This window comes from Pristis pectinata, chromosome 4 (assembly GCF_009764475.1).
Source record: "Pristis pectinata isolate sPriPec2 chromosome 4, sPriPec2.1.pri, whole genome shotgun sequence".
NCBI classification, from domain to species: domain Eukaryota; kingdom Metazoa; phylum Chordata; class Chondrichthyes; order Rhinopristiformes; family Pristidae; genus Pristis; species Pristis pectinata.
The window spans coordinates 71534761-71549462 of record NC_067408.1 but is presented as its reverse complement, the minus strand read 5'-3'; the positions used below and the strand labels follow the sequence as shown (position 1 = coordinate 71549462).

Here is a 14702-nt window from a genome sequence, read left to right as displayed (position 1 = left end):
AAGTTCCTAGCTTTGGTCTCCTTGAGACCATTTCCCTGTAATGGCTATCAGTTCTGTTTATCTCTATTTGTACTGCTTATTGATTTTGTATCAGATACAACATGGATTTAGATATTGATCTCTTAGTTTTGTCTTGTTACCACCTTTGTTAGCAGAGCTGCTGCCTCACAGCTCCAGCGACTCAGGTTCAATTCTGACCTCGGGTGCTGTCTGGGTGGAGTTTGCACGTTCTCACTGTGACCGTGTGTTCTGATTTCCTCCCATGTCCAAAACACGTGTGGGTTATTCAGTTAATTGGCCACTGTAAATATCTCCTGGTACATAGGTGAATGATAGAATCTGGGAGGGGAGTTGATGGAAATATGGGGAGAATAATAAAAAAAGGATTAGTGTAAGTGTGTGCTTGATAGTTGGCGCAGACTCAATGGGCCGAAGGGTCTGTTTCTGTGCCGCAGAACTCTCTGACTCTATTAACCTCATCTGTTGCCTCTGTTGAGGCTCTGTTTGTTTCTTGCCCTTTGTTCTCCTGACTTCCTCTTTTGCTTTCTACTTTTCTGTCTTTTACTTCTATCCATGTTCCCCTCTCCTGGCTCAAGTACCCAAACCCCTAACATACTACTAAACCCTCCCCAAAAAACACCCGTGAACACCTCCCCCCCCCCAACAACTGTACATTCATATGTCGTCATACACAGTGCAAGGCAACTTCCTCCGCTGTACAAAAGCAGCTGTACAAAACGTTGGTCGGGCTGCACTTGGAGTATTGTGTACAGTTCTGGTTGCCACACTACAAGAAGGATGTTAAAGCAATAGAGAGAGAGTGCAGAAGAGATTCACCAGGACGTTGCCTGGAATGCAGGACTGTAGTTATAAGGAGAGATTGGATAGGCTGGGTTCATTCTCACTTCAATGCAGGAGGCTGAGAGGTGACCTTGTAGAGGTTTATAAAATTTTGAGAGACATAAGAGAGAATAAATAGTCAGAATCTTTCCAAGGGCAGGGGAGTCTAGAACTAGAGGGCACAGGTTTAAGGTGAGAGGGGAGAAATTTAATGGAGATCTGAGGGGTAAGTTTTAAACACTGAGGGTGGTGAATACCTGGAAAAAGCAGCCAGAGGAGGTGGTGGAGGCAGATGCAATTGAAAGTGTTTGAACAGGTGTAGGTGAATCCTGCGTTATGGGGTGGGGGGGGGTGTTGCATTCCTGGAAAGCAGTCCATATTATGACTTCCCATAACACAAAGCCACATCATTTGCGTCTGCATCAAGAAATGTGAGTTGAAAAAATATTAATTTTGTGTTGATTTATTTACTTCTTTTTCACACAGATTCCGTGAGAGCAAATTTTATTCCATGTCTCAAACTTTTGGCAAGTGATTTGTGAATTCTGCAAGGGTGAATTTCCATAACCCAAAAGGCTGTCACCTGTACTTGCATAAGAAAGGTGTAGAGGGATACGGGCCTAATGCAGGCAAATGGGATTAGCATAGATAGGCATTATGGTCTGCATGAATGAGGTAATTGCTACTTGGATTATTATTGTCACATGTACCAAGATACAGTGAAAGGCTTTTGTTTGCATGCCATCCAGACAGATCATTCCATACACAAGTACATGGAGGTAGTACAAAAGGGGGAAAAAAAACAGAATGCAAAATATAGTGTTACAGTTACAGAGAAAGTGCAGTGCAGGCAGACAAATAAACTGTATGGGCCAAGATGAGGTAGATTGAGAGATCAAAAGTTTAGCTTTAGCGCATGAGAGGTCTGTTCAAAAGTTTGATAACAGGTGGGCTGAAAGGTCCCATTTCTGTGCTGTATGATTCTATGATACTTGATTCCATTTGCTCACAAGAATTACATTAATCAACACATCATTTTCCTTTCACGTACATTGCATAAGTGATATATCTGAGAAGTTTTTGTACTGGTTGCAGCCCCTTAGGATGCAGTGGTGGGTAGGCCATAACTTCTGGGCTTTCTCCAAAGAGCCACTATGGTGGTGGTGCCATGCTTCAGTGTTTCCCTTAGCATGCGGTCCTTCACCTGGGAATGAGCCAGCCTGCATGTTCATTTGTGGATAGCTCCTTGCACTGAAGGATCAGTCGGTCTCCGCCAGACCGAAGCGTGTTTTTCATGAAGATGGTGATCTTCCAGGAGTTATGAAAACAGAAAATGCTGGAACTAATCAGCAAGTCAAGTAAGGGTGGCAGAGTGACACAGCTAGAAGAGCTGCTACCTCATAGCTCCTGCGATGCGAGTTCAATCCTGACCTCTGGTGCTGGCTGTCTGGAGTTTGCATGTTCTCTCTGAGACCACATAGGTTTCCCCTGTGTGCTTTGGTTCTCACATCCCAAAGATGTATATGTTGGCAGGTTAATTGAATTACCTCTAATGTGAACGTGAGTGGTAGAATCTGGGGGGAGTTCATGAGAATGTGGGGGGAATAAAATGGGATCCGTGCAGGACTGGTGTAAACGGGCACTTGATGGTCGGTGCGGACTCTGGGGGCTGAAGGATCTGTTTCCATCTTCTTTCAATCTAAGCAGCATCTATGGAGAGAGAAGACATTAAAAAAAAGTTAAGGTTTCTGGTTGATGAACTTTGATCAGAACTGGGAAAAGTTAGAAAATGACATGCTTTAAGTTGCAGAGAGGTGTGGGGGGGCGGGGGTTGGAGACCAAGAGAATGGACATGGCGGTGGTGCAGGCTGAGAGAGGCTGGTGGAAGCTTGTGAACTACAAATGATCCATCAGGAGGTGGTGTCAATAGAAGGAGCTAAATGAAGATGGAGAGAAAGAAATAAAACAGTGCCAGTTCAATGATGTATAAAATATTGCAGATGCTGGAAATCTGAAATAAAAGATAATACTGTAAAGACCCAGCATGTCAGATCCCTATAAAGAAGGTGATGGTTCAGACAGTAATACATGGTGCAATATTTACAGAGGCAGCAGCCATAGAGTGATACTGCCCCATTACAATGTATCATATCCACACACCGTCAACCTGGTGTGCAACAGCCATTTCACATTAAAAGAATTAACACACAGGCATCTTCCACTCCTCAGAACACATTGAAATAAGTCAACCTTAATGTGAAGATTGCTTAAGAAGGTGAATAATACAGATAATTCCAGTTTGGATGCCTAGTGGATATCCTAAGATGTGAAGATGGACATTACAATTAGGCTTCAGGTCCTGGGAGACACAACCACCTATACTTTCAATGCAATTACATGATTGCTTAGTCTCGTCAAGTTGTCAAGGGAATTCTTAGCCTTTCTCGTTGTATTATATGCTTTGAGCTATGCATAAAGATAGCTGAATCTTTTATTTTGATTCAGTCTGAGTTATAGAAAAAGAGTTGTTCACCTAATGGCACATTCTATGGTGTGTCAGGATTCAACCCAGATTTGAGTTGGAATAAAGGTGAATCCCAGCTTTACTATATGTCTTATGGCATGACTCCTCTACACACAAGAAATTCCTTATTGTCAATAATTCTCGTCTGTAGTTTTCTTGACCATTGACTGGCAGAAGATTGCCTTTTGTAATATTGTCAAGCCTTCCCACAACACCTCCTTCAGCTCCTGTACTTCACTTACCTCAGCATGAAGTGACAGAATGCAGTGCCTCATTCCAACACTTTCACAGATGGTGAATTCCCTATCTCGAACCAGGTTACTAGTATGCATGTCCACTTTGTACACATCGCTTATGAAGGAAGAGCAGCAGCACTGGCCATGTAGTATGAACAAGCATTTAGTAAGAAATAATGACCTGCCTATTTGACACAAATATATGGTCATCTCTAATATGTGCATTGATTATGTCGTAAACTCAGTAAGGTGAATTAGCAATCCATTTTATTACATTACTTAACCTAAATGAAAATAATGACTGATATTGTATACCAGCTTTATTAAAATAAAACATTGTTTTTTTTTAATCTACCACAAGAATTAGCTAAAATATGTTCCAAATGAATTTTCATAGATTAGAATTGCTAATGGTTCCTTCAGGACAAGATTCTGTTGCGTTAGCAATGATCTTCAGGCTATCTGCAAATAGTTCATTGTGTTGTGGAACATCAGGTGCTAAATTGAAGGGCTGTTTTCGCTGCATTGAAAAGCAGCTAAAATGTTTCTTGAATTAATCTTCCATCAAACTTTTTTTAATCTTGTAATGCTGAGAAGTATTCCCATTTGGTTAATTTCTCAGACAAACATTTATTTATTTTTATTTATATTTTGTTTTGAATGTGCAAACTATAAATAAAAATAAACTGCTTTAGGAAGTTTGATCCAATAAATTTTGTTCTGGAATTAAACTCTTACTTATGATATTCAGGAAGAAAGTTTTTAATTTTTTTAAACTTGTGTGAACTTTAAGTCAATGTACAAAACAATGACTTAAAGTTCACACAAGTTTAAAAATGCAATGGATTATTGTTTAAACATTCAATTGCTTAACTTTTTTGCAGTGCTTTGCAACTGAAAATGAGATTTTTTTGCCCCTTGATGAAATGTGATAATGATCACTCTGGAAGTTCATTTGTCCATGTCCTCACTGAGGTTTCCATGTCTGGGGCACTTGGTCTTGTGCATTTATTCTTTTCCTGCATTTGGCAGAACTTGGAATATGTTGCCCCAGGAGCCACAATGACTGAGCACTCCTGAGCTCTCTCAGTGCCAGAGTGGGACACCTACCCCTCTTCCATTGACCATCCCCTCATCTGCATTGCACTGATTGCTCCATTGTCCCCAACCCTTCTCAGTCTCTTAATGACCCCCCCCCCCAACTCCAGATCTGCCATTTCCAAAACTACAATTCCCCCACCTCATTGAAAATGCCAGTTTCTCACTCTCCTCCCTAATGCAACTCCCTGAACTCCTTCCCTTAAGGCAGGCTCCCTATCCCCCTCCGTAATGCTGGCTCTGATCCATCCCTCTCAACCATCAGTGCTGATTTATCCTCTAGTTTCCAACATGCAAGGATCTGATGTACATTCCTTCCCATGCAAATGGCTGGTTTATTCCTATTCCCTATTTCCACTCCTTTAATCAATCCTCAATCAATGCCAGTATATTATTCCAAATACCAGTTGCTCTAAGTTTGTTTAATAGTCTGTTACATGGCATCTTATTAAAGACCATCTTAAAATTCAATCTCACCAGATCCCTAGGTTCACCCTTGCCTATTCTTCTAATTACAGTCTTCCTCAGTGCAATGCTGGACCTCACCTTCAAATGGCTCTCTGTTGAAGTAGAACTATCATCCAGGATGGATGTGAAATAGTTCATTGCCTCCAATCCCAAAACAAGATTACCCCAGCTTCAATCATCATGTCACAATACGCAGACAATACTTGACCTGTGCATACCCAGAAACTCAACTCTAAGTCATAATTGCATTGCTAAAACATTGTTCAAAATCAGTCATTGTAACAATTGATAGAAACATGGCCTGTAATAAACACTAATCAAAACCATGAAATGCTTCCAACCCAGGTGTTATAAACCCTGGAGGGAAAGGCTTGGATTTATACAGTGCTATTCATGATCTGAGAACATTTCAAAACACTTTATAGCCCATACTTCTGAAATCAGACACTGTAGTAGTCTTCATCTACATTGAACTACAACTGGAAGAAGTGTGGTAAGAACAATGAATGATTTCTGGGCGGAGAACTTCAATGCCCATCACAAGTGTCCCTCCACATCAATACTCATGAGCGATCAGGCCAAATCCTGAAGGAAATGGATGTCAAGGGTCTTCAGCAGATGGTGAGAAAACTAAGACAAGAGAGAAACTTATTTAACCTTGTCCTAGCCAACCTAGCTGCAGCAGATATATCTTTCCCCAATATTATAGGTAGAAATAACCACTGCACAAGCCTCATTGCAGTCCCACTTTCGCACTGAAGGTGCCCACTGTCTTTTATGTAGTATTATTCTGTGCTTAAATGCATACACTCAAAACAAACCTGGCAAAACAAAACTGGGCCTCCAGGAGATATTGTGGGCAGAAGTGTATTGTACCACAATCTGTAACCTCACAGACCTGCATGCCCCTTATTCTGATGGATACCCCTAGCTATCGGCCAACATTAATTGATGTGAAATGTATGCAGGAGTAGCAACAGGCAAACCGAGAGATGAGGTGCCGACCTGGTAAATCCATATAGCTATGGTGGAAGCAGCAGGAAATAAATGGAGCTAAGCAATCCTACAATCAATAAAACAGAACTAAGCAACAACTGGGAGGAGAGGGTTACATAAATGTTATCGTCCTTGATGGAAGAGCTTAACACACGAGTGAAAAAAAAATCAAAACTTAAACGACTGCAAACTTCGCCCGCTAAGAAGACATGCATTTAAGGTGTGAGGGGAAAGTTTAAAGGAGATGTGCAGGGCAAGATTTTTTGCAGAGAGAGTGGTAGGTGCCTGGAACAGGCTGCCAAGGGGAGTGGTGGAAGCAGATATGATAGTGGCATTTAAGAGGGTGTTAGATAGACACATGAATATGCAGGGATGGAGGGATAGGGATCATGTACAGGCAGAAGAGAATTAGTTTAATTTGGCATCATGTTCTGCGTAGATATTGTGGGCTGAAGGGCCTATTCCTGTGCTGTACTGTTCTATGTTCTATGTTCTAGTCTGCCTCAGGTACCTCCTCCTCAGCTTCCTCCTTCACAGGAGCCAGTGTTCAGTCAATTTCATTTACTCCATGGTATATCAAGGAGCACCAGGTGCTACAGAGATTACAGGCCCCAAGCTAGGCTTTCGTCCTGAGATGTGCTCTAAAACTCTGAGCCGCTACCCAAGCTGTTCCTATACTTCAAAGCTGACATCAACCCAATTATGCAGAAAATTGTCCACCAAAAGTGGAAACAAATCCCATCCAGCTAATTAGCACACAATTACTGTGTTCATTCATCAGCAAAATAATGGCAGGTATCATCGCCAATGCTATCATATGCCACTAACTCTCAATAGCATGCTCATCATTGCCCAATTTGGATTTCACTTGGCTCCAGAACACATCACAGCCATCATCAGTCTCCAAAATGAAATGAAAATCAAAAAAATTGCAGATGCTGGAAATCTGAAATAAAAGCAGAAATGTATTTTTTTTGCACTATTTCAGATTTGTGCAACAATCTTTGCACCATTTTGCTGTTTTGTGCTCGCCGCTGTATTTACTGTTGTATTTATTATTACCATGTATACTGTTTACTCTGTGAGTTTCATGTGAACAAGGAATTTCATTGCACCCTGGTGTATATGACAATGAACTAATCTAATCTAACCTAATCTAATCTTATCTAAAAATGCTGGAAACACTCAGCAGGTCAGGCAGTATGTGTGGAATGAGAAACACTTGACGTTTTAGGTCTGGAACTCTTTGTCAAAATCCATTCTGATGAAGGGTCCTGAATCTGAAACATCAACTGTTTCTCATTCCACAGATGCTGCCTGACCTGCTGTGTGTTCCTAGCATTTCTGTTCGTGTTCTAAAATGAAATGATCAAGTATAGACCAAAATTATTTTTAAAGCCATCTGTAAAAACCATGGAAGATCTCCCTGACCTCATTTAGTCCATGCAATGCATCTTTTACTCAGTTGCCCTCATTCCTATAACATGGCTGAACAACCAACTTTTCCTCCTGGATTCAACTCCACTTTCCAGACCAATCCCCATTATCTTGCAGTCCAATCTATCTCAGTCTTGAATATATTGAACAACTTAACATCTACAGAGAATTACAAAGATTTTCTACCCTCTGAGAGAAATTCGTTCTTGTCTCCTTCCTAAATGGGTAATCACTTAGTGTAAAGTTATGTGTCTAACCTCTAGAGAACGTCACAAAGGAAAACATCAAAGGGAAAGACTCTCAACCTTGGAAGTCACACCATGTAAAATGGAAGGTGATATTGATTGTGGCTGTTTGAAGCCACAAGCCAAACATGGACCAAAGCACTAAATTCCAGAGGAAATGTGAGAGTGATTTCCCTTGATATTTAGAACATAGAACAGTGCAGCACAGGAACAGGCCCTTCAGCCCATCATATCTGTGCCGACCATAGTGCCATAGAACTAATCAGATCTGCTGCACATGGTCTGTATGCTTTTATTTCCTGCCTGTTCAAGTGTCTGTCTAAATGCCTCTTAACCATTGCTTTTGTATCTGCTTCTACCACCTCAAGGCCACACTTGACTGAGTGTGGTGTCAAGGAGCCCAGGGAAGTGGAGAGTATTTCATCACACTTTTTCTGAGGAGCTCCTGCAATCATGTCCTGCAGCCGTCTGCAGCAAATGAAGATATTTGATTCCTGTCTATTCGATTAGAACCTTTCATAATTTTAAAAACTTCCATAATGTCATCCTTCCATTTCCAAGAGGAATAAGACCAAGCCTGTTAACCCTTTCCTGATAGGTATAATCTCACATTTCTGAATAAATCCTGACCTTGTTCCTTCATCAGGGCCTCCTTTTGCATAATGTGTCAAGTAGAACCTTAAGCAGTATCTTAAGTGTGATCTAAACAAGGTTCAATATAGGTTTAGTACAGGCTGGCTGCATTTCAGTTCTCTCCCTCTAGAAATAAACCCAAGTCTGAGGTTTGCTTTCCTCTGGCCTTATTAAGCTGCTTTTATTAATTTGTGTATATTTTTTTTACTCTCAGATCCTTTGTTCCACTTGCCTCTATGAACTTATGTTTTCCAAGTAATATGGACTTCCTTCATTTTTCTCACAAAAATGTAATATCTCACACCCATTTCTGTGCAAATTCATTTGCCAAATATTAGATGCCAATTTTGCAAGTTTATTAATGTGGTCTTGCAATTTGTTGCATTCTTCCTCTTAATTTGGTGTCATCCACTGATTTATAACTTGTCTTTTTGATTCTAAAGTTTAAATTGGGAGTATAAATTGTGTATGACAGTGGTCCCTTCACTAATACTTGTGGAATCTCACTTTCCATCATCTGCCAGAGTGAAAAGCTAGCCTTTATCCTGATTCTCTACTCTTCTTTTTTGAAGCTAGTTAGAAATCCAGATATCCACTTGTCCAGATCTTATTCTCTGATCTTATTCCTTAATCTATTAAGTAGCACCTCATCAAAGGCCTCTTGGAAATCCGGATAAGTTTAATCAACTGCATTACACTACACAACCTCTCTGTCGCCTCTTCAAAGAATTTAATGAGTTTGGTTATATAAAACTTCACCTTTTGAAGTCTATGAACACTGCTCATTATTACGTCTTTGGATTTTAGATGTTTTTTTAATTTTATGCTTTGTAGCGATTCATTTATTTTTCTTCCATTTGTTCCTTTTTAATAATTGGCATTATGTTAGTTATTCAGTACTGCTCAGGCACTGTGGGACGGCACAGAGGTGCAGCTGGTAGACCTGTTGTCTCAAAGCTCCAATGACCTGGATTCAATCCTGACCTCCGGTGCTGTCTGTGTGGAATTTGGACATTCTCCCTGTGACCCTGTGAGATTTCCTTGGCTGATCTGCTTTCCTGTAGGTTGGTAAATTCATTGACCACCGTAAATTACCCCTGTGCATAGGTGAGTCATATAATATGGGAAGGATAAAATGGGATTAGTGTAACTGGGTGCTTGATGGTCAGTGTGGAGTTGCTAGGCCTCAATAACTTTCTGCTGTCCAGGCAGAATTATAGAAATATTAAAAAAAATTAAAACTTAAAGGACAAAACGTACATGTACACACTCTCTTTCTCACACAAACACACACAAGTTCACATGCACACTCTCTTGCTCTCTCACACACACATACACACAAACATTCTCTCTCTCTTGCACACACATTCCCCCTCACATACACATACATACTTTCCCTCCTCTTTCTCTCACACACACATATTCTTTCTCTCTCTCTCTCTCTCTCTCTCTCTCTGTCTCACACACACTCTTTCCCTTGCTCACACATACACACAATTTCACATGGACTCTTTCTCTCATACACACACACTCCTTCTCTATCTTTGACACAGAAGTTCATATGTACTCTCTCTCTTACACTCACAAGCTCACATGCTCTCCCACACATCCTCTCTCTTACACACACACACACACACACACACTCTTATAAACACTTAAATAAAATTAAACATAATGAGAAACTCTTACAAGTCTTTTTTCTGAGCAGCTGCTTTCTCCCATTCATTGGAATGGACACACTGGCAGATTTCCTAAGAACTAGGAAATCTGCCAAAATTCATCCAGCCCTGTTGGACTCCAACAGTGCACTACAGCTGACACTTGCTGAGGGAAATCTGCACTATAACTTCTCTCAGAAATAGCCCAAATCCACCAACAGAACTATTGTAGATCTCGGCAGAAGATTTCCACCGTTATATTTCTTCAAATTAGTAAACACATTCACATTCCAAAGACGGACGGTTTAGGAAGTTGTGGGCATGCTATGTTGGCGCCAGAAGAGTGGCGACACTTGCGGGCTGCCCTCAGAACACTCTACGCAAAAGATGCATTTCACTGTGTGTTTCGATGTACATGTGGCTAATAAAGAAATCTTAATCTTAATCCTAATCTTAATCTTAAAACTACCTCTGCTTTTACTTGTCTAGAATCTTTTAAAATACACAAATACAATCTATTCAGACCAGAGATTTTAATCTTTTGCAGGTTGTTTATATAGTATTACTTTTTTTCATTTTAAAAGCAGTTATACAGTTTAGTATATCTTCCAATGTATGCCCATCTGGTCTGTCTTCTTGGTAAATACTAAAGTAATTATTTAATATTTCTGCAATTTCACTATTGCTGATTATAATTTTATCTTACCCTATCTCCCACTGACTCTATTCCCAGTCCAATTTCTTTTTCTTAAAGAATTATGCAACTGTAGAATTTTTATTATTTAATTTTATGTTATTTAATAATTTAATTTCTAAATTGCTTCTTTGACTTCTCCTAATCTTTTTTAAATTCTCCCTTGATACACACTCCCTTGATGGCCATGCACTTAATATATACCTTTTTCTGTATTTTCATTTTTTCCACAAATGTTTTCATTCATTCACTATTATTTAACTTTTTCCTGTGTTTTGTTGCAATGAGTCAAACACTGTCTTAATTGTTTCCTCTAATTGTTCTATAATGCTGTTTGCACCATCATTGTAACATTCTTATTTTGATCAGCTTCTCAGAATCGGATTTTTTTCCAGTCTAGACCCTATTTTAGAACTGGATGTTGCAGAGTTTATAGTTAGGATGGGCAGGGGTGTGTGGGTGCCATTTTGGGGAGGATGCGGTTGCAGGTTTGGGGTCAGGGTGGGATTGGGATGGAAAGGTGTTCTTACGTGCAAAACATGTCTTCCAGAGGGACTATAGCAAATTCTGTGTAAGTTAAATTGTGCACATTCTGCAGAAACCAGGGGCTTCTTATGTTTTACCCTCTTGTCTTTTTTTTACTAGTTAAGAGAATTGTTGCAAGTTCCCTAATAGAAGTACATTTCATATGAAAATAAGAGGCTTGGCCACATTATTTGTGATTGTCAAAACAGGACCAGTTTTGAACAAATTTTAAATGTGTTGCTACATCATTCAAGAGAATGCCACCAGTTGGGCAACTACCAAAGGCATATACCTTGACCACTGTGATATTGCCAATCCTCTGTTCTCTTCTATGCCCATACAACATACAATGAAAAGAAATCTGGCTTCATACAAAAGCAGTCGCCATGCTCTATAACTATAAACGGAGGGAAAATTTTACATTAACACATTTTGTTTTGTCTTTTGGATACGGAGGCGTATTGTAAGGCAAAAAAAAATCACTGATTAAAAACATACCATGCAGTATGATACAACTAACTACTCATTTTTTTTCTTTAAGCTTGACTGAATTAAATTGAACAAAATAAATACGTTTTCTTGCTGCCTTTTATTGTATTGTCACATCCAATTATAATTATAGACTGATACTAATCTTACTGTATTGCAAAGAAAAGACAATGGCAGAAAAAAAATTACGTCAGCAGCTTACTAGGACTCCTGAATGTATTGTTAATGAATCATTGTGATGTAAATCTATTTAATTAATTGCCACAATATTACAGTTTTTCACTGTCAAGGCAAGAAGATAATGTCCTTTATTTGAACTTCACTTTGGTTGAGAAAATTTATCTTTCATATAAATGAGAAACAATTTAGTTCTAATTTTAGCTGTAAACTAAATCCAAGTGAAGTCAAAATATATTTTCATTATTGCCAGTTGTTAAAGCTATAATTATACTTGTTCAAATGTACAATAGAGTGCTAGTTGCGAATGTGCTTGGCAACAAATAGTAGCAAAGTATAAAGTTGTACCTTGAATTAGGTAACCAGTAATCCAATCCTGTAACTGATTCTACACATGAATTAAAACAACACTGAGACTCCTCAATGGCTTATTGACAAAAAAAAATTCCCAGTGTGTAATACAAGGACATGTACAAGCTGCAACAGTAAAGGTTTTTTGTCTCTCCTAGCCCATTCTGTCTAGAGTCTATGTATAATTATTTGTACATGGATCTCTGCTTTCCCTATTGATCCTGCTATCATTTGATCCAAAATAGAAAGATCACTAACTGTTTGACAAAGAGAAAAACCAAGTAGTGTTAAGAATGTAATCTATAATCTTTTCCAGCAGGCTTTGACCCTAAATTAATTAATTTCTCTGAACGTCAGTTGCATATTTTCAATATCCTATACAAATCAGGGTGTAAGGAATTTTTCTAATCACTTCCTCTGCATTTGACCTCTTGTCCGGTGTCATTTAATATGGTTAAATACTACATAAAATTAATTGTAATAAAAATCTCTATTAATCGCTGTCAGTACAGCACAACCTGAAATCTGGTTTATTCATATTTGGCTTCTGCTCGACTCTGTAATACATCACTTATTTTTTCAACCTCTCTTAGGGTCCCTCCTGTTCTATTCCCCATTTCCTTTCATTCCAATGTGATTCAGCTTTGCTACATTTTTGCTAAAGTTCCAAGCCTGATATCCCTGGCGCTCTACCCAATGTTGACTGCGACAACCAACCTGTGCACCTACTGATCTCAATCTGCATGCCTTCCCAATTTCCCCTAGATTTTCTGATTGCCTCACAATGTCACTTGTACCGAGGTACAGTGAAAAACTTGTCTTGCATACCGTTCATACAGATCAATTCATTACACAGTGAATCGAGGTAGTACAAGGTAAAACAATGCAGAATAGAGTGTCACAGCTACAGAGAAAGTGCAGTGCAGGTAGGCATAAGGTGCAAGGTCATAACGAGGTAGATTGTGAGGTCAAGAGTTCATCTTATTGTACTAGAGAACCATTCAATAGTCTTATAACAGCAGTATAGAAGCTATCCTTGAGCCTGCTGGTACATGCTTTCAGGATTTTTAATCTTCTGCCCGATGGGAGAGGGAAGAAGAGAGAATGTCCTGGGTGGGTGGGGTCTTTGATTACCAAGGCAGCGAGAAGTATAGACAGAGTCCATAGAGGGGAGGCTGGTTTCCGTGATGTGCAGAGCTGTGTCTATAACTCTCTGCAGTTTCTTGCAGTCCCAGGCAGAGCCGTTGCCATACCAAGCCGTGATGCATCCAGATGGGATGCTTTCTATGGTGCATCAATAAAAGTTGGTGTGTCAAGGGGAACATGCCAAATTTCTTTAGTCTCCTGAGGAAGCAGAGGCGCTGGTGAGCTTTCTTGGCCATCGTGTCTATGTGGTTAGACCAGAACAGGCTATTGGCGATGTTCACTCCTAGGAACTTGAAGCTCTCAACCGTCTCGACCTCAGCAATGTTGATGTAGATAATTGCTCTGACCTCCAATATACCTGATAGTTTGTGCATTTCATAATGTCGCTACATGCAATGGGATATGTGCAAGGGTTACCCAGTCACCTTGGACTATCACCTTGGACATTGGGCACTACTGAAATTTGCTATGGCAGACCCATGACCAAGTTAATAGTTAGTTCACCATATAGAGCTATTTCAAATGCTTTCGCCATGCCAATAAACTTCTGGACCATCAAAATCATGAATATGTGGTCAGTGATCTCTGCTGTTAGATATTAGGAAAGACTGCTTGATCCCATGTTAATGAGGTTGCTATGCAACCTTAGCATTCTGTTCAGCTCAAGGCTGAAATACCGAAGCCCTGTGTAAGCAGCAGAAGAGGCTTACTACATCACAATCTCTTGCCCATCTCTTCAACCACCTCCTGCTCCATGTGTGGAAGACCTAGTTTCCATATTGACTTTATCAGCTCCTCAGAACCCACAAAAACAAAGTAGAAGTACTGTAAGTCATCCTTGATCCCGAGGGACTGCCAAAGAGGAAGGATGGAAATGCAATAACACTTCCTTATCCCTGCATTCAAATCCTTCCACAATAAAGCTAGCGTACCATTTACCCTCTTAATCACTGAATCTGCATGTTGGCCTTTAGAGACTTGTGTACAAGCACACCTAGATCCCTTTGGACATCAACACTACTCAGTCTCTTAGCATTTAACAAATATGTGAAACATTGCTTCAGATACCTATCTCTCAAGACCTACTGCATGTTTTTGTGTACAAAGAGACTTAATAAAGGAAGAGGAGAAAGAAGAGCATTCAAACTCTGAGTAAAGCCTTGACCAAAATGCTATTACTGCTGA

General features: G+C 39.8%; 1 protein-coding gene across 1 annotated transcript in view; it reads right to left on the bottom strand.

The window, feature by feature from the left end:
- Nucleotides 1–2520: 2520 nt before the first annotated feature.
- The window catches only part of fancb (FA complementation group B), a 45055-nt gene continuing 32873 nt past the window's right edge, over nt 2521–14702 (bottom strand). Inside the window, exon 9 of the mRNA XM_052013955.1 lies at nt 2521–2550. Coding sequence (XP_051869915.1) covers nt 2535–2550 — 16 coding nt within the window. The 3' untranslated portion in view covers nt 2521–2534. The remainder of the gene's footprint in view (nt 2551–14702) is intronic.